General features: G+C 39.7%; 1 protein-coding gene across 5 annotated transcripts in view; it reads right to left on the bottom strand.

The window, feature by feature from the left end:
* The window catches only part of ARHGAP10 (Rho GTPase activating protein 10), a 172800-nt gene that overhangs the window by 79821 nt on the left and 71852 nt on the right, over positions 1 to 21127 (bottom strand). For all 5 annotated transcript variants that reach the window (XR_013925736.1, XR_013925737.1, XR_013925738.1 and 2 more), the window contains exons 8-14: positions 20901 to 21030; positions 14866 to 14972; positions 13103 to 13197; positions 9148 to 9229; positions 7972 to 8014; positions 6613 to 6678; positions 29 to 103 (exon numbers count right to left, since the gene is read on the bottom strand). Coding sequence is in view for 2 of the 5 variants with exons in the window: in XM_080373733.1 (XP_080229859.1) it covers positions 29 to 103; positions 6613 to 6678; positions 7972 to 8014; positions 9148 to 9229; positions 13103 to 13197; positions 14866 to 14972; positions 20901 to 21030 (598 nt within the window). In the remaining 3 variants the exon portion in view is untranslated. The remainder of the gene's footprint in view (positions 1 to 28; positions 104 to 6612; positions 6679 to 7971; positions 8015 to 9147; positions 9230 to 13102; positions 13198 to 14865; positions 14973 to 20900; positions 21031 to 21127) is intronic.

The following is a 21127-nucleotide window of genomic DNA, read 5'->3' as shown; positions in this document are numbered from 1 at the left end:
AAAAAATATGTGTAAAATAGAGGCATACCCATCAACAAACTCAGAAGTCTCTGGACCTTTGAACTCACCCCCACAACTCTGTACAGTCCTTGGTCATTTATACCTATTATGCAAGAGAGGAGAGAAAAAAAAAAAAAAAAAAACCAAAAAGGCAGATCAGCCATAGTCAAATTTAGCATCAAAACTTTTCCCAGGCAACAAATTCTCCTCAAAGACAGACAGACTACAGAGTATTAACACAGTCATGAAAACAACATTATAAATAAAGTATTGCAATAATCTTTTTGTTCTTCTGTGTTTTTAAGGTAAGTTCATGTTGTTTTGACAAAGGTTTCATGTACCACAATTCCACTTCAGAAACTAGGAGCAGAAGCAAACAGGGACAAAAACAGGGACAAACCTTCACTTGGGGAGGGGGGGGGGGGGGGGGGAGACACAAAAAGGAAAGGGAAAAAACCAAATCAAAAATCACTGGCTGTTTTCATTTTTTTTTAAATCACATTTTGGATACACCAGCATCCACAGTCTAATAGCAAAAGAACTGAATCAACGAATGTTAAATTAAGATTTCTTTAATAAATGTAATTCTGCCTTTTTCCAAGTATGTAGCTGACAAAGAGTTTGGATAAAATAAAGAAAAACTTGAGCCCATTCCCAGTCCTCAAAAGCCAACACTTTTTCAAGTTTGTAAATGCTTTTCGTTTAAAATACGAGGCCTCATTCCAACCCACTGTGGTCCACATGTGAGTTACATCCAGAGGCACCACCACAGGTTACTGAAATTGGTACTTCTTGTTTCACTTGGGATGAATAGAGCAGCCACAACCAGCATTATATTTTCAGTCCCCTAATCTCATTTCATGTGGACACTGGACAACTTCCCTGTCATTCCTCCATGCCCTTCCATCCCCTCATACACATTCATTCCCTACCGCTCTTCTTCCCCTTCTTTTGCTTTCCTTTACCACACCCAGTTTTACCTCCCAGGAAGTAAAGCTATCAAAAAAAATTGAAGGAAAATAGGAGGGAGAGAAGGGGCAGGGAAGGAAAAGGACAAAATAAGGTATTTCTTTGTCTGCTGCATTGTTTCAGAGCCCACATAGAGGGATGTAAGGTATGACAGTCCTGAAGCTGACACAGATGTTTGAGAGGCCACATAGTAAGCAGTCATCTACAAAACTCACCATACTCTACCTCTATATTCATATTGGCCTGAAAGAATAGAAATAGAAATGCCACAAAATACCTGTGTTTCTACTCCAAGGAAATCTTTTCAAATAACAGATTATGTGGTATTCTTATTCAAAATATCCTTCAACAAAAGAAGACTTGTGGAGAATTCCCAGTTTCAATACCAAACTGTTCCAACGCAGAGAAGGAAAATTAAAACCAGTCATATGAGAAAAAGTTTCTTCCCAAATAAATATTAGATGAAGTATGTAAAAATCATTAGCCTTTTAATGAATTACTGTCAGACACAACCATAATATGCAGCAATAAATCTCAATACAGTAGAACTTTGCGTTTTCTACCTCATCCTCCCGTCTAGCCTTGCTACATCTTTTCCTTCTTCACTCACCCCTCTTCCTCCTCACAGTCTGCAGCCTCCTCAACCATTCCAGATCTTTGAGAGCCTGCTGAACTCCCTGTTAGCACTGCTCCATCCTCTGTCTCAGACAGGAGCTGACAGGCTACAGCATCAGCTGCTACTTCTCTTGGTTGCTCCACCTGGGCAAAACTGGCCCTTTTCTTTCCCCAGGATGCAGGCACCACTGTAATGATGCCAAGTCTTAAGCTAGATGTCATCTTCAGAGCTGGCTCAAATGAATAGAATAAGCCAGATCTCCATCATTTCATCTGTGATCATCAAAAAACACAACTCTAGAATGTGCTCACAGTTTATCTGCACGCAAAACAAAGAACCACAAAAACCAGCTATGTGGCCACAACATTATTCTTCTCAAAATATGATAACATATCAACCCAGCCAAGCAAGTTCTCCAGTGATCTCCAGATCAACAGTGTGATAGCATGCCATACACTAATTAAAAACTACCAATGCTAAAACCAAAACAAAACACCAACAACCACCACAAACATACTCCTTGATTTACTCCAAACAAGGATGCACTAGGAATCTGTCCTGACAGCAGCAAATATTTTTTACTTCAATTTTATCAAAGGTGTCTAGGAAAATTCTGGTACAAAAGTAACACCAAGCTTTTTAATGCTCTGCCAAAATGTATCACACTTTTTTTTTGTGCAATGTCCTCTACTACTTTTAGTACCACAGAACAAGCCTTCTGCATCGTATGCAAGAAGCTAAAAAGCTGAAGAAATACTGTCACAGCCAAATACAGCTCAGTTTTTGCTTATCTCGGAAGTTGTTTCATGACTTCCTGTGCTTCTAATAGTAAAGCTGGGGGAAGCAATCTGTGCTGACCCCAAACATACGTTCACGGGCTTAAAAATAATTAAGGTCAAACCACAGAAACTACTGCTCAATATTAAAACAGACATGATATGCAAAAATCTCTGAAATGATGGCAGCATTGAAACTAAGACAATCCTCCAGCAATAATCATGAGTCTCTGATAGCAATTATCAGATAATTGATCAGTTTCAAATTCATCAACCTGAAAAAAGCACAGCTAATTGCTAGCAGACATCAAGAAATGCAAAGAGGAATTAATATTTCAACACAGTTTTAAACACCTTTAAATGATGTTCTATTTAAAATATAAACCTGGTTTGAAACCATACTATTTCTGATTTAATCTGCACATTTCAGCATCCAAGACTGATAATGCCTGGCATTTACAGAACACAATTGACAAGATGACTCATTGCAAGGAATAGCTTACCATTGACTAAAATGTTGAAGGGTTCAGATGCTGCGTCTGCCGGCTCAACCAGTCACTATTGGCAACTTTGAGCGGTAAAGCCCCACAGCATAATTTCCTTCATATTTACATTATCTCAAGATGTCTGGCTGTCTGATACCAGAATTCGGCACAGGCATGCCATTTGTGAAATATGCTTAGAAAAATAAGGTATTGTAAGTAAAATAATTATTTATACTCAATATTGTAAGCAGGTATGTAGGCAAGTTTACTTTGTCTGGCATTGTATATGTGGCTGACAGAGACTAGTAATATAGTTGCAAATACAACTTTTTATATCAAAGTCTACAGTACAGGAACAGCCATACAAGTGACACTCTAAATTCAAGGTAATGCCTTATTTTTTTTTGTTATGTGAAAAGGTTTTCTACTTCCTGCTCACCATCTTCTTTCTGTCTCACGAGCAGACAGACTGGGCAGACAGCTCAATGCTGCCATCTCTCTCTGCAGTTCAGATTAGCAGCTCCGGTAGTTCTAAAATCGAGACAAACACTGCTCTGGCAAACACCTACCACATCCTCACAGAAGGTACAACCAAATACTTGCACACAAAAACATACACAGAGTCTTTACTACCAGAGAAAACAGCTCTTTGATGTTTCTATAAACTTCCACTCGTTTGCATTAGTTTCAGTACAGAACTATAAATACAATACTCCAAACAGAATCCCAAAATGCTCTCTCAGAGACAAAACATGAGTGCACATCCAACCAGCATTGTACTCGGTACGTGAGAGACAGGCTGCATATCTTGATGCCTCAGCATCTCCTACCAGGTAAAACACAGCCAGCGTCTTAGGAAGGCAATGCTGAATCAAAAGCTTATATGCATTTTAACCAAAACAATGCTTTTGATTCTTCTATTCATTCAGAGCAAATAATTTCCTTCTTGGCTTTATAAAAGGGAACATAACTCAGAAAGAATTATCCAGCCATTGATAAGTTTATGTTCAATATGTTCAATATCTCTGTTATGCTCTTCTCTGAATACCAGACTTTTTCTGCTATGACATGACAAGACTATTCTCAGTTTCCACCCACACTAGACTGTCCTCTCTTTCCACCCACGCCAACCTCACACCCATTATGATTAAAAGAGATAAAAACATGGCACACAAGCATAGTCTCTGAAGAGGCATCTGTCCTGTTTTCTTCTGCCGAACATAACTTGCCTTTGATGTGTTACCATCAAAGTAAAATAATCAAGTAAAAATTGTCTTTAAGAACAAGTACAGGTATAAAAGCTGCAGCCCAAAAGATGTATTTTCTTCATAATACAACTATTTGGCCAAACCCTTCTAAGGCAAACAACTAAACGTTCTCCTGGCCCTCTATTTGTTTCTCTGCAGACATCATAAGAAGGTCCTGCAGGTTCTACAGAAGGCAGAAACTAACCCTTTTAGGATATTTCAGTCTCATGGATGAAGTCAGGATTTTGCTTGTTAGGCGCTTTTTTTATAAAAAAAAAAATGCAGTCGATGTTAAGTTCAGAACCAGTAAACAGAAAATCATCAACTGCTTGATTTGTCCACTGCATTTCAGGTTCATTGAAATGGAGCTAGGTATATTGCCGAGTTCCTGGAATGTAGTACCTCACCCAAACCCATTCTTGAAACCCTGGGAAAAGAAATATATATCAAATACTGATTTTATATTTTTTTTCTTAAGTACTCCCCAAAACAAAATCAATATATAGAAGTAATTTTCTTTGGTAGTAATTACCAGAAAGCAGGTCTTTTGACTACGGTCTATTGACTGCAGGTCTTACAAAGGCTGTGTACAAGGGATAGTAAAGCTGCAAGGTCTCCAAAGACAGGAAATCCTGCAGTTATCTTAGGTAACTAATTCTCTTCCAAGTATGATTCAGAGCAGACCCCACTATGGGGACACATGTTTCTAACCAATACAAGCTTATCATCTGTCATGAGCAGCAATATTAGGTGGGGTTAAAAATATATTTCACACCTTCTTACACGCCCCTAAATCAAGGCATAAAGGACAGAGTGGACTTGAACCACCACTCAGTTCAATCTATCCACTCACAGACACGAGAAGAAACCACATATCCAATCCATTTTTCCAGCCAGCCACTTCGTGAATAAAGTGTTTACGTTTTTCCACACATTTACGTTCTTGCTTCACTTTCCTTGCAGGGTACCAAAGAAAGAAGAAAAGAAAAAAAGACTACTAAAGAAAACTATTTGAACACACCTATAGAGAATAAACCAAAATACAAGTTGCTCCACACTGCTTAGAGTAAGCATGACTCAACAGGTATTGTAAGGTAGCCAGTCACTGTGCTGTAGACCAAAAGCAGCTTTTCATTGCATGACCACATGCTACCCTTTTTATAAAATCTGCCTCATCCAGTGCAAAGAGAACATCCAGTCTATACTGAAGCAGGGTTTTGCAGTGAAGGCAACTTATCTGTAGGATTCCAACTTCATCTGCAGTGCACCCCAGCTGAAATATTCAGACCATAAATGCCAGTAACTAAAATTTTGAAGTGATGAGACAAGCAAACCTTATCTGAAAATTATTCAAAACAATAAAATGAACCAAAATAATACCAGACAGAATATGGTCTAATCTGGAATAACATCTTTAATGCATCAGACAAGACTGATACAGAAAAGCCCAAGCGAAAAAGGATTTCAGATACTTCTTGCTCTTAAAACACTAAATTCTCAGTATCACAAAGGTTGCTCAGTCTTACTAATAATATTGTGTAGTAAGTGCATGCACAGAAGACACTGCTTTTAAGTAAGACCCTGCATTGACAGGAAGTGTGAAAAACCCATTCTTCTGTTCAGCTATTTAAGATGGATTGTGATACAAAGACAGGTATAAATATTCTGCCCTGTGCAATGCTAAATCTCTAGGAAAAAAGATACAATTCCTGAAAAATTTTAAATCTCCCCTTTGGGAATGGGAAGGAAAATGAACAATTTAGAAGAAAACCAAAACTCACACAAAGAAATTTCAACATCCCTTTCAACAAACTAAGAAATACACCATAACCAATTAATTACCTGTTTCATCTCTTTACCTCTTCAAAAGCTGATATTATACAGTGGCCAAGTTACACAGGGTCTGTAACACAGCACCTCTCCACAATCATAATCCCAATCGCCTCTTGAATACTGTCTGCATACTGATCTTTCTCTTCAGTTTCCAGTTTTGAAGGTACAACAATCAGTATATGCAACAGTAAGCCTGACAGCATCTTTGCCTCTGGTGCAACTAATTCTAACAGAAGTACTTCTGTACTTTTCGTTATTCACTTGCCTGACAAGCTCCTGTTCTTCTGCCTTAAGTGACTGAAGAGAAAACCTCCATTCAAAGTCCATAAATGGAATACTAAAACTAATTAGTCTGTTCCAACAGCAAAGCAAAGGTACAGAAATTGCCTACAAGATGCAGGATTTTTTTCTCGGGTGTTATGCACAAATATTCGTTTCCTTTGTCAAGAGACGTGCTATTACCCTCTTCTGAGCACTTCTTGAAAAACACATTTCTTGAGGGAAAGCCATACATAAAAGGCTGGGATTGGACAGCAGGAAGCTCCTGCCCTGGTCAGTGTAATCAGCGTAATATCTACCATGTTAAGTCTTTCCTAGAGATCTACAGGAGACTAGATCACAGGGCCCTTCTACAAAGACCAGACAAGATGCTCCACCCCCTCCACACAGGTTAGGTTGATCATTACCTCGTGTTTCAACAGCACTGATGCACTTTTTGATGACAGTGAACCCTATCTTATCCAATTGTGCACCTATAAGGAAACAAAAAGAAGTTTGAAAAGTTTTAAAGTACCATTACAATTCTGTATTTCACTGAAAAATAAGGCTGGACTTAATCACGCAGCAAGTACTTCTCAGGCAAAACTAAATATTCTGGAATGGGAATAATACATCACTTTTTCTAGAGAAATTCCCCTTTTCTCCTTAACAACCCTGCCTAGCCCAAGTAAATGCTCTGGTGGTAGTGGCTTCACCGAATCTGTTCACAGCAGCAGCCTTTGAAGAATGGGATGTCTGATTAGGTACATATGTTGGCAGATGCAAAATGGAATTTAACAGTACTTACTGCAACATCAACAACATCTGAGAGAGTTAACCAAATGGGACAAGGAAGTACTTATGAAGAAAGAACATAATCATCAACAGCAGGGCTTTTACTGAGTCCTACCCTAAGCCAAAGAAATTCCCACACTAAAGATACAGGACACATGTATATCATTTCACATCAGTTAACGATCTGACTACATAAAAGCAGATGCATTAACAGGATAACAGCTGAGACCCAGCATTCCTTTGTTGTTCCTATCTTATTCTTTTTCTTCACATCAAAACTTCATTTAAAAGCTTATATTGCAAAGTTGCCCTTCCCCCAAACATCTGGCCTTCTTGTTCCTGGGGACCTGGTCTTGCACCACAAAAATTAAAATCTGTGGAAAAACACCTATTAATAAACACCAGGATCCAGCTTTAAACAACAATTTAATTTATTAAAAAAAAAAAGGTGGCAGCAAGCATAAATAGCCTGACAATGCAAGAAGGATAACTGTTTTCACTCATATACTTTGCTAACAGAAGAAAGCTAAAGTCATTTAAAGAAAGCCATCACTTCTACTTCTGTATTATGGTTTACATCTTAAATACATGCATTCAGTGTTTCTTGCTGACCTTTATGTTCAGCTGTGCTTGCTTTTAAAACCATACTTATGCATTCTAACAGATGTCTGCACACAATCTAGAATAAGAAATTGTGATACATTTACATACAAATTAAACCTTTTTTGAGTCAATTTCAATAATGAAGTAAATTTGCAAAAACAATCAGACTGTTTCTCCAGCTTATGTCTAGTCTTACAATTCTTATGTATGTACTAAACTGTGCTACAATGGAAACCCATTAATTACACAGCCTGCAAAGTATATTCAGAAGTCAAGATTAAAAATAAAATATTTAATTACGTTGGATCTGCGGAAAAAAATGTACTTTTGCCTTTCTCAATTGTAAAATGTTAACAAAAAACAGCTTTAATAGTAATTCAAATACTTACTTCCTTCTTGTTTTGCATTTGCTCTATTCAAATTGATGAACAGCTAACAAAAAAAGAGTAAAAAGACATGAATTATTTCAAATAATTTTATGAAACCAGAAACAAGACACCCCTAATCTTAATACCCAGTAGGCACAAATGCGGCTGTTTACAGCTAGAACATTATCACCTCTAACTACAACAGCTCTAACAGTAGGACCAGAGGTCTGTGTCCTCTCAGAAAGTAGGTAATTGCACTTGTTAAGGAGTGAAATTTTTAAAAACTTCTCAACAGATACAGTTCCCTCAAGAGCAGAACAATGTTAGTTACAGCCATAGAAATTAACCATGATTTGTATGCTCCATGTTTCTATACAGGTTAAATTTCCATAGTTCAAGTTCACTCAAATCATTGTGAAATGCTCTGATGAATCCTGCGAGTTATGTCCCAGCTCAGCATTCCCAGAAGTTGTAAGCTTACTAGGGAGTCCAGCTCAGACAAGTGATGGTCCTAAACACTTCTGCAGATGAAACGAGATTTTTACAATGATGTCAATAAAACCTACTACTAAAATCCCCAGTAGCCAGCTACTGGGGACAGACACATGATTGTGCCATTGACTAGAAAATCCCATTATTTTTGGCAGACAAGACCAATATAATATTTATGATTGTAAGAATGACCTGCAGTGTGTTTCAATTCTGCAGTTTAGACCCATTTCCTGATGTGAACAAAAAATTAAGCGAATTCAAGTACAACTTCATTCCCATTGACAAGGTTGTTTGGGGGTTTTTTAATCTTTAAAACCCAAATAGATTAATACAATGTAACTAACTCGGGCAAGTCTTGCCACTGTAATGCAGTGTGTCAGCATAAGGCTAAGTGGACATACTTATTCTAGACATTTTCTAAAATATCAATATCATCATTGTGACGGGAAACCATTTATAAAAATCAATGCTGTCACTACAGTGAAAATTATCTTGTATCAGCATTAGCAGTGATCTACACTGAGCTTTACCAAGTTATTAATCTCTCCTGAGTTTTATTTCACTTTTATTCTTTCTTCATTGAATCTACCATTTTGCAAACTATATAATCCCAGTTTATTAAAATATAAATAGGATTAGGAAGCAGGGGGTGAGAGAATTTTTCAATAACACTATAAACGTATATAAAAAAAAAAATTATCTTACAGCTTCTTTTCCATCCAAGGCTTCCATCCACAGCTTCCTGTCTTCCTCAGAAAATGCCTGCATGGTCACAGGAGCTCCAGGCCTGCAAATGTACCAGCCACACAGAGTAACTGCATTTGCCAACAACTAAAAAAATCTTGTCAAAATCTAATTCCAACTACAAGCAAAAGCCCATTGTCTTAAAAGTCAGGTTTGGGGTTTTTTTGCTTAATTACTGAACACTGCTCATCTTTAAAATAAAAGATACAGAACTAATACAAACAGTAGGAAATAAGGAGGATAGAGATGAAAAAGGAAAGTAAATGTAATCTTCAGTTTATTTAAAATAGCTCAGTGTTGATAGCTTGTTGATTCCAACACTTGCTGGGAGTAACTGAGTTTTCTGAATTCTAAATAAGCTTGCTTTTGCATTTCTGTGTTGTTACATAAAAAATGGCTTTTGTCAACTTATTTGATGTATAGTCTTCAGCTTTAGAGCAGCAACAATGATTATAGTTTTCCAGTAACCATCTTATAAAAAATAATCATCTTAATGCAGTACCTCATTACAAAACTCCACTATTATAACTTTCCTAAAAAACAAAGATGGACAATTATGGTACATGAGGATTAGCGAACAGATATTAAGATAAATCTACTTTTCTGGTTTTGTAATAGCAAACCAAAAAGAATAATTGTGCGGTGTAACATAGTGTAGAAAGCAGGAGAGTTAGAAGCAGGACAGATTTGGGTAATTATTTTTCTGCGAATTAAAAAAAAAAAGTCATTATATTCAGTGTGCCAATACTTTTGGCAAATTTGTAAATCTCATCATACAGAGATGGATAGAAATAGAGAACTGATTTGTAACATTCTCTCTCTCTCTCTCTCATATTAAATCTATCTTCAGGTAGCAAAACAGTTCTAGGGGGAAATGTTATCTAAAAAACAGCGGCACAAAGAAAACCAGTACAAATCCCACTTTTACTTAAAATTGTAATAGTCTATATATCATGTGCATATTTTTACATCTAGAGATGTTTCTATTTCACCTTGGCAAAAGTTTCAGCAAATCATAAAATTTAATTGCAGCATAAAACGCCATAGGTACAAATACCTCCTGCTCAAAATCTCTTTTCAGACAACATGTGAGGACAAGGCACGCACTTACACTCTAGCAAACCAATCTAAACTCAGGAGACTCAACTATAACTTTGGAAAGTGGCAGCAATCAAGCATGTCATTCTCTTTTCATTAGTTAAAGCAAGGAGACTATTAAGCCATACAAATGGAATTTCTTACTATTCTCAGTGATAGACATTGAGCTCTTAGAGTGGGGGATGAAAGCCTTGCCTTATAATTTCTGCAGTTAATAACCTTTATGACTAAACCAAGCTAAGATTGTTATTAGCAATAACAGTAACCAAAACAGCTTCTCAAGCCATACCAGCTTTTCTCAGCGCAAACTGGTCTGCTAGTAAAGCAGAGCTGCAAGCATCTTAAACATGCAAACTTAATCACTCTGTAGAAAAAAATACCCTAAGTAATTAGCTAAATTAACTAAAAAACCCCACATGCTTATTTGTTGGCTTTTTTTTTTTTTGTCTACCTTGCTTTACTAGTTAAAAAAAAAAATTCAAATGGATTACTTTTATGCAGGGCAGACTTTGCTTCTTTCAGTAAAATTACAACTGTCAAGGTATCAAAGAGTATCACCTAGAGGCAATACATCAAACTCAGTATATGTTGCATGAAACATTTATTTGTCTCCAAATTAAAGTCAAAAGAGACAAAGCCTTCCCTCTTCCTTGTCCTGTATTGGTTAAATTAAAATCTAAGTAGTAGTTCAGAAGGATAATGTTCTTTATCAATAAAACGTCTTTCTCCTGCCTCAAGAGACCTCTGCTGTCTCCTTAAGACTTAAATTTCTCTACATTTACCACTAGTCACCTTCAACTAAACATGATGGAGTACTAGAAAATGAAAAAACATCATTTCCAGAGATTTAGCCAGGATCCTAGCACCCTCAATGCTTGTAAGTTTCAGAATTTAAAGAAAAAAGAATAATCTTGGCTTTCTTTTTAAAAAAGGAATCTGTAAATATTCAGCTAGCTTGAAACTATGCTCAAGTCACACACAAGGCTGAACGTTTGCTACTGGCAAGTCCTTCCTAAAATTTTATAATCTTGCCTCCTTCCACAGCACAGGAACAAAGAAAACCCCATGGCCAGTCATCAATCTGTCTGTTATTTTTTAACTTGGACAAGCCAAGGGGATAAGTGTGCCCTGAACTGATACCAAGGAAACAAGCTAATGGCCTGCAGCACAGAACTAATCTCCATGGGAACATCTCAGTACTACACACATATATTATTAAAAGAAAAATGTCTGATATCAAGGTCACGGTGGACCAGTTGTGTCTATTGTATCTGGACAGAAAGATGGATTAGATTTTTTTCCCACTTCTACCAGAAAAAAGAATGAAAAAATGTTTTGCAGGATGAAGGAAACACTGCTCTCCATCCATCTCTGTTCAAACTCCAGACACCCTGGCACAGCAGAGATGACACACAGAGGGGGGTAGACTGACATTTCTCACAGTACTTTTTTAGCAACTTTATCAGTCTCTGTTTGAATCTGTTATTCATACTGACCAACACTGACCCAAGAGGAGCTGATGTCAAGACCTTAAATCTTTACTCCCTTTCCTACTGTTGGGGCACAGTGTTAGAATAGTTAAGCCACACCCTCCTCAATTCAAAAATGCAAGTTAAAACCATGCTGTACACTTGTGACAAATGCCACCTGAGGTGTAAACGAGTATCTGGTTATCTGCCATGCCAGCTGGAAGTTTTCAGACGCGGTGGTAGTTTTTCAGTCATTTACCCATTGCTTGTTACAGAAATGGGCATGCCTCAGGCAGGCCAGTCTCACTGGCCACAGAAGCTAGCCACAGCCTCTGACCTAACGCGGTGCACATGCACATGACACTTATCACAGACATATCTGCAGACCACTAGCAATCATAGGACAGAGGGGTCTGACAACATTGGCCATATAAGAATTTGATTAGAAAAAATGAAAAACATAAAACTTGAAGACCTACTACAGGACATATTCAATGTAATTAATTTGTATAAGTAACAAGCAAATGTATTTGTTAAAAACAGCTTAAAATGGGTGAATGCAAAAACTCAGCAACAGTTCACTAACTCGTATCTAGCATTTAATGCTAGATATAATCCTGTTCTGCACAGATACAAAACAATGTGGCATTACCACAGCCGTATTTATTTGCAGTACCCTATTAAGTTGGACTTTCTCATCTTCATAAATGAATTAAGACTACAACACTGACAAAAAGCAGTATTTATCATACATTAAGACCCTTATAGCAAAGTAAATGAGCAATTCTTCTCTTTTGAAACAGAGTAACAAAATGGTGCTGTTTCAAAAAGGCAGTTGCAACAATGTTCAAGATGCACTGGATGACAACACCAGTCCTAAAGAGCCTCAAAATTCCACTGGTGTTATTTTCAATCTAAGAATCCAGCATAAACCCTCAACCACGTGTCATTTTGAGAAGAAGGCTTGTGATACGATATTGTCTATACAACATGATTGTGTGAATTTTTACTGTGGTTGTAGTCTTTCACTATAGCTCTGTGTACTTAATTTAAGCCACATTTCTTGATAACAATAACAGCAATTCATAATACTTTAACTTTTTCTATGATTTCTTTTTCTATGAGCTCAGACAATGTCTACATTTCAGTTTAGATCCTCCCTGCTTCTGCTACACATAACTGAAGTAAAATCCTGTGAGCCATGGCAGGGCTTGCCTGCTCCTCCAGTGACTATTACCCATTGGCAGTCTGAATGGGTATTGAAAAAATAAGAAAACACAACAGTAGTATTACAGTAACATTAACTACTACTTAGAAAGAGTCCTTTCTAGTGTGTTTCACGAGCTTACCTGTCTGAAGCTTCCAAGTCAAAACAGAATCGCCTGTCTATAGTATCTATATTTCTTTTGGTACAATACATAAGGACGAAGAGTTCCCCATCACCCTGAGAAAAGAAAGATTTTATACACTTGACCCAGTAATTGAAAACTTCAGTAAGCCAGCTATACAAATCAAGTAAGTTAAATTTACATTAAAATAATGGCGAAAGCTATACTGAAAACTGACACTTGCAAAAGAATTTTCTCATGGCTGCCGTTCAGGTCTGTGCAATAGCACATAAATTCCATGGTCATTTATGGGACATAAATGCAAAAAATATTGAGTCCCTTTTAGCTAGTACTTTACAGCATTGACACAGTACCACAGTAATTTGAACTAACAAAAAACATTTTGCTATAAAGATTTTGCATGTTATAAGCACATAATGAGCAAAAAAAAGCCTTCTCCCATTTTATATCAACCACAGCAATTTCCATAGTAAAGGCTATTGCTACAGTAACTAGAACAATGTAAGTGTTCTTTACTATCTGTAATCCGTCTTACAGAACCAGGCCTTTCTTCAAGACCAATCAACACAAGAATCATATTTTACCCTTAATATTTCAGAAATCAAATAAACTCATCTGTGAATGCTGCATCAGTTGTACAGGATTTAATCAGGATTAACTGGACGTTTTAATTATTTCTTGTCTTATTCAACATCTCTAGACACAGGAGGTTGTCACTGAAGGAGTAATTGCATTGTGGGTTTCAAAATGAGAGATCTTTTAATACAGAAAAATGGTTTTGTAAGTGTTTTAGAATGCCAAATGTTTACACACATACTATATTAACAAAATGGCTAGTTACAATTAAGAGTAAATCAGATAAAACATTCATAGAAGTACTAAAATGATTAAGGAAGCCAAACACCACCAATTTTCAGTATGGCAGATTTTCCAGAGCTTTTGAAAGATTCTTCCAAATTCAATGTTTTGTAAATATATACAGCCCTCAAAATGATGAAATCCATGTCCCCTCTGCTCAAACTAATGGGATATAATACCCTGATAAAATTCAAATTTTGTTGAAGATTCACAGTTTTGGAAGACAGGGCAGGGTGCTGCATTTACAGGAATGTTGACTCAAGCATTATTTTCCAGCTTCAGATATCCTTTTTCCTTACAACAAAACATATCTAACCCATATTAATGCACTCATTTAACACATCATCTGTGAAGATGCCGAGTACCCTCAATTCCCAACTATTTCAATAGGAATTAGAGCCATTTAAAGATCAACAGAGTCTTGGGTCTTTAATATTTCAGATGCTATAAGAGATCTGAAATTACATTCAGTTGTCAGTACAAATTATATTTCTATTAAAATCCTCTTTTCTAGTCCCACATCTAGTACTTATATCTCTGAAAGAAAAACCTGACTGGAGCATGCAAGAAAGATATTTCTATGTCTATTATATTTTCCAGATTAATAATTTAAAAGAAATTAGATGCTTCATGGATAAACCAGATTCTAACTGATGAAACACTGCATGTTATTTGTACCATGTTCTCTGGTCTTCCAAAAGGAAGCAACTGAAAAGTCTACAGAATCCTTATCTGTTAATCCATCTGTTAACTCCAGGTTAATGTCCTTAAATGCCAGACCGAATCGTATGAAGAAAGAAGAAAAAAAAAAGGGGGGGCAAGGAGGTAGAGAGGAAAAGTACTTGACACATCTTCTGATCTTGATACAGGGCAAGTATAAAAGTAGAATATAAAAATATACTTACAACTTTCCCTCCTGATCTGTGTTCAAATGGGATCATGGTGAACTTTTTTGTCTCTTTCCTATACGTGCAATAGTGCTTCACCCAACTAGAACCAAAGGGAGCAGGTCCTACATAACACAAAACCATTGAATAGTACGTACTTTTTCCAGTGTGTGTATTTACTTCTCCTGCTTTCCAAAATGATACTGAAGATTCCTACTTAATTCCTAGTAATGCAGTATTTAAAACAAAGGTGTGAATTAAGAACATAATACAAAGTAATACAAATGTTAACCAGTACTAACTATTCTAAAAACTGACATATGTAGTATTTCACATTTATGCCTCGCATCCAAAAATGGATTTGTCTCACTACTACAGAAAAAATATTTTTTCCCTAAAAAATACATATCCCTTGGAAACATTATCTAGGCAGAACACAGAAACCTAGTTTTACACTTGGTAACTGGAAGCTAAGTAACTGCAGATCAATGTACCTGTGTTGTAAGCTCTACATTATCTACTGATTAAGGTCTGATCACATTTTCTGACACCAAAAATCACTCCTAACTATTCATCGGTGCACACCCTACATAGAACACACTTCCTTAAGAGCCCAACCTACTGCATACACTATTATTCAGATTTGCACCATAATATTAACTGTTAAAGCTTGGATTCTGACCCACTGTATCTCCTCATTTGTACTAATTTACTTTTTTTAGAAAAAGTTTTGCAAAGGACTCTTCTCTTTTGAAGGACTCTGCCCCAGATTATCAGGGAAGCCCTTCACAAGTAGCTCCAGCTAACAGGGGATTTCACTGCTCCTAACCTGGAAGGTCTCACTGCCTTGCTCCTCCGCAACTCATCTTCAGGCACACCCACCTCTTCTGAATCCTTTAAGCTGATTTTAAAGCTCATGACCACCAAGACGAGTGAACTGATCTCACAAAATAACTTTTTTATTATTTTTTACTGCTAGTTCTCTTAAAATTTATTCCTGAACACTGTAATACCGATGTTTCCATAAAGAATGTTACAGTGTCCACAATTCATGAAAAATTTTACAGAAGTCTTTACTTCAACAGTAATCAATGAAATATCACAAAAGTAAAATCTCTCATCATAAGCAAATAAAATTTCCATAAGGGCACACATCAACAAAATATGATTTATGCAAAATGATTTAAAAAAAAAACATACAAAAATAAATTACTTTGTGGTCATTCCTCGAGCAGTAGATGTTCTGCATCTTACTTGGTTTTTGTACTAGAGTGAGAAAGATTTATAATTGTTCAAAATATTGACAGGATATGATTTGTGTGACAAGCACCTCCACAGCAAGATTTTCAACACTAGCTACCTAGCATATAGCCTGCTTTATTTGACCCTATGATCACAATCAGGTAATGAAAGCATATCGTTGAACCAAGGAAATGACAGTCAATTTCATCATACCAAACTAGCCCAGTTTTCAGAGGCTACTTTGATAACTCATGTTGCTCTGACGACAATGTCTGACAGTTCTAGAGGAAGTCATTAGTAAGGTATTAAAACACAATATGAAATACATCCTTTGATCAAACAAAATTTCCTCCAATTCATAAAGTCATGGAATGGCTTGGGCTGGAAGGGACCTTAAAGAACATCTAGTTCCTACACACCTGCAGGCAGGGACACCCTCCACCTGCCCAGGCTGCTCAAAGCTGCTCAAATCCAGCCTGGCCTTGAGCCCTGCCAGGGATGGGGCAGCCACAGCTGCTCTGGGCAACCCATGCCAGTGCCTCATCACCCTCACAGTAAAGAATTTCTTTCTAATATCTAATCTAAATCTACCCTCTTTCAGTTACAAGCCATTACCCCTTGGCCTATTGCAACAGACCCTACTAACAAGTCTGTTCCCATCTTTCTTATAAGTCCCCTATAGGTACTGGCAGGCTGCTGTATGGTCTCCCTGGAGCCTTTGCTTCCCCAGGCTGAACAACCCCTTCATAGGAGAGGTGCTCCAGACTTTGTGGCCCTCCTCTGGACTCATTCCAACAGGTCCATGTCCTTCGTATGTTGGGGGGCCCAGAGCTGAATGCAGCACTCCAGTTGGGGTCTCAGGGAGAGCAGAGCAGAGGGGGAGAAACACCTCTCTCAATCTGCTGGCTACACTACTTTTCATGTAGCCCAGGATGGGTTGTAAGCACATGTTGTTGGGCCATGTTGAACTTTTCATCCACCAGCACCCCCAAGTCTCCTTCCTCAAGGCTGCTCTCAACCCATTCTCCACCCAGCCTGTCTCTGTCCTTGGGATTGCAGTGACCCACATGCAGGACCTTACACTTGGCCTTGCTGAAAATTTGTGAGGTTCACACAGGCCCACCTCTCAAGCCTGTCAGGGTTCCTCTGGACAGCATCCCTTCCCTCCAGCGTGTCAACTGCACAACAGCTTGTTGTCACTGGCAAACATGCTGACAGTGCACTCGTTCCCACTATCCATGATGCCAACAAAGATGTTAGAACAGCACTGGTCCCAGTACAGACCCCTGAGGGACACCACTCCTCACTGGTATTCACTTGGACATCAAGCTGTTGACTGAGTGCAACCATTCAGCCAACTCCTTATCCACTGAGTGGTCCATCTGTGAAATCCATGTCTTTCCAATTTAGAGGATGTTATACAGGACAGGGTCAAAAGCTTTGCACAAGTCCAAGTAGATGACACCAGACAATCTTCCCTGATCTGTCAACATTGTATCCCCATTGTAGAAGGCCGCCAAATTTGTCAGACACAATTTGCCCTTAGTGAAGCCCTGTTGGCTGTCATCAATCACCTCCTTATTTTCTATGTGCCTTAGAACAGTTTCCAGAAGGACCTGTTCCATGATTTTGCCGGGCATCAAGGTGAGACTTACTGGCCTGTAGTTTCCCAGATCTTCCATTTTTCCGTTTTTAAAAATGAGGGTTATGTTCCCCCTTTTTCAGCACATGGGAACTTCACCAGACTTCCACAACTTCTCAAATATGATGGATAGCAACTTAGCCACTTCATCTGCCAGTTCTCTCAGGACCCACAGATGCATCTCAGCAGGTCCCACAGACTTGCACACCTTCAGCTTCCTTAGATGGTCTTGAATCTGATCTTGTTGTATAGTGGGCAGTTCTTTATTTTCCCAGTCCCTGCCTTTGCCTTCTGCGACTTTGGGCGGTGTGGCTGGAGCACTTGCCGGTGAAGACAGAGGTAAAAAAGTCATTGAGTACCTCAGCCTTCCCCATGGTCCCGATAAGCAGGTCTCCCATTTTCTTCCAGAGACAGCCCACGTTTTCCCTAGTCTTCCTTTTATCACTGACATAACTATAGAAACATTTCTTGTTGTCTCTGATTTCCCTGGCCAGATTTAATTCCATCAGGGCCTTAGCTTTCCTAACCTGACCCCTGGCTACTCAGTTTCTCTGTATTCTTCCCAGGCTAGCTATCCTTGCTTCCACCCTCTGTAGGCTTCCTTGTTGTATTTGAGTTTGTCTAGGAGCTCCTTGTGCATACATGCAGGCCTCTCAGCTTAAGTCTTTGTTGGGACACACGGCTCCTGAGCTTGGAGAAGGTGATCCTTGAATAGCAACAAGCTTCCTTGGATCCCTCTTTCCTCCAGGGCTTTATCCCATGGTACTCTACCAAGCAGATCCCTGAAGAGGCCAAAGTCAGCTCTCCAGAAGTCCAGGGCAGCGAGCTTGCTGTATGTCCTCCTCACTGCCCTAAGGATCTTGAACTTCGCTATTTCATGGTCATTGAAGCCAAGGCTGCCCTTGAGCTTCACATTCCCCACCAGCCCCTCCTTCTTGGTGAGAACAAGGCCCAGCATAGCACCTCTCTTCATTGGCTCCTCTATCACTTGGAGAAGGAAGCTATCATCATCAACACATTCCAATAACCTCCTGGATTACCTATGCCCTGCTGTGTTGTCCCTCCAACAGATATCAAGATGGTTGAAATTCCCCATGAGGATCACAGCTTGTGAAGGTGAGGCAGCTCCTGTCTACAGAGGACACCATGTACACCTGCAGGGCTACAATCTGACTAGCATCAAGTGACCTGTAGCAGACCCCCACTATAATGTCATCTGTCCCTGCCCTCCCTTTAATCCCGACTCATAAACTCTGCTCAGTTGGCTTCTCATCCATCCCCAGTAGAGCTCCATGCTCTCCGGTTGGTTGCTGACATAGAAGGCAACACCACCTCCTTTTTGCCCCCAACTTTCCTTCCTAAAGAGCCTGTATCCTTCCATTCCAACACTCCAGCCATAAAAGTCATCCCACTACAGCTCCGTGGTGCCAGTCAGATTGTAGCCCTGCAGGTGTACATGCATCTCTTGTTTATTTCCCATGCTACATGTGTTTACATAGAGGCATTTGAGTTGGGTCCCCAGTGAACCTGACTTACTGGCTGGAGCAGTTAGAATTCCCTTGTGCTGCTCTTCAGGTGTTCTCTCCTGCTGCCCTGCAATTCCTCTCCAGGCATCTCTTGCTGGCACCGGCACCAAACTGGTAGGAATAGGATGGATTGAGATTCCCCTCCCCGAGCAGCTTTAGTTTAAAGCCTTCTTCACCAGCTTGGCAAGCCTTTGACCAGTGCTGGTCTCCCCTTCTCTGTCAGATGAACCTCATCAGCCCCCAGGATTCTCACAGTGAGCCACATGTTCTAAGTAACTGTGGCACTAGTCCTGCAACCATTTGTTGATTTGCCAGATTCAGCTGGTCCTTACAAACCCTTTCACTTTGACTGGGAAGATAGATGAAAAAAACTGTCTGTGCTTCAAAGTCCCTTACTGTGCTCCCAGGGCTTTGTAATCCTCCTTGATGCCCCTCAGACGGCTCCTGGCTGTATCACTGGTGCCGCATGAAACAGCAGCAGCAGCAAATAGTCAGTGGTCTGTATAAGGCCTGGTAGACTCTCAGTGACACCCCTGATGTGAGACCCCGGTAAGCAGCACACCTCTCTAGAAAGCACATCAGGTCAGCACAGGTGCCTCCACACCTCTCAGAAGAGAGTCACCTACTGCTATCGCCCATCGCTTTTCCTCAGTTATGTCGGCTGCCACACGAGGAGCAGACCAGGCTGCCTTACTCAGCTCCAGCGTCTCTCCCGATGTGACTGTTGTCTCCTCTTCGGTTGGCAGAGCAACGAAGTGGTTCTGCAAGGGTGCCTCAGGCTCCAAGGGAAGTCCCTTCCTCCTGCAGGTCCTTCTGTTAGTCTTCCATTCTTCTGCATTATTGGCTGCCCTCCCTCCTGTGTGTGCCGGTGGGGGAGGTTTTGGCTGTTTGGCTGTGGGCTCTGGGTCCACTGTAGGCTGTCCTTGGAACCAGCTATCTAGCTCCTTCTCAGCCTCACCGATGCTACACAGCCAGCTCAGACTCCTGCTGCAGTAGGTCCTTCATCTGGGCACACCTTTTGCAGGCAGGTCCGCTGCCAGTCCCTGCCCCAGAAGAAAGGTCTGGGCACATCCTGCAGTCTGAGGTCTGCACTGTGGCCTCTCCCCTCAGCAGCTCCATCTGGCTGGAGACATTGGCCATGGCTGGGGTAGATGGTGCAGACCTCCCAGCTGGAGTTGCAGTCTGGGCTCTTGGCTCTCAGATGAGCGCCCACCATTCTGCTGTGATGGTCAGGTAGGATGAGTACCCTTGACCCGTACAATAGACATAGAGCGATGCCCAGTTGCTGGGTTACATGGACTTCAAGTCTTTCCACTCAACCAGTGGAACATCCCTCCTTTGAAGCAATATCCTCCTATGCAAAGTGCCAGGCCAGGCACTGGCACTCCCCAGGGCTGCCCTGCACAGAAGTGGTCACCATCACCCCTGGCCCTGCCCAGGGTTCCGTCACCTCTGCTAAGAACCATCATGCTTCCAGCACCATGATCTTTTTATAAGCCACAGTAATGCTGCCATTAGGGGCTTTGAACATGTACTCAGATGACACTGTTCAATAAACTGTACATTCTTTGCACGTTTATGTTACCTGCAGAAATAAGACTTGCGTGTATGCACAATACGGGTACTACAAAAATACACCTTACTTTTTTCCTGTACATAGAGATAACCTTCCATCGTGAAGTGATTTGCTCTTTTGTGTTCCTGAGGATTTCTTCTGATCTTGTTCATGAGCTCCTCTACCTCTGACCTTGTTCCTTCAAAACGATTTCGTGTCTAAAACAAGATGGCAAAACCCCATTAGTAGAGTGGAAGAAAGACTTACTCTTCCTGGCAGATAAGAGTTATAATAATGTATTGGGTTTGTGCACCA

This window comes from Falco punctatus, assembly GCF_963210335.1.
Source record: "Falco punctatus genome assembly, chromosome: 1".
In the NCBI taxonomy this organism is placed as follows: domain Eukaryota; kingdom Metazoa; phylum Chordata; class Aves; order Falconiformes; family Falconidae; genus Falco; species Falco punctatus.
Note: the sequence above shows the minus strand (reverse complement) of the source record. Positions and strands in the feature narration are given on the sequence as shown.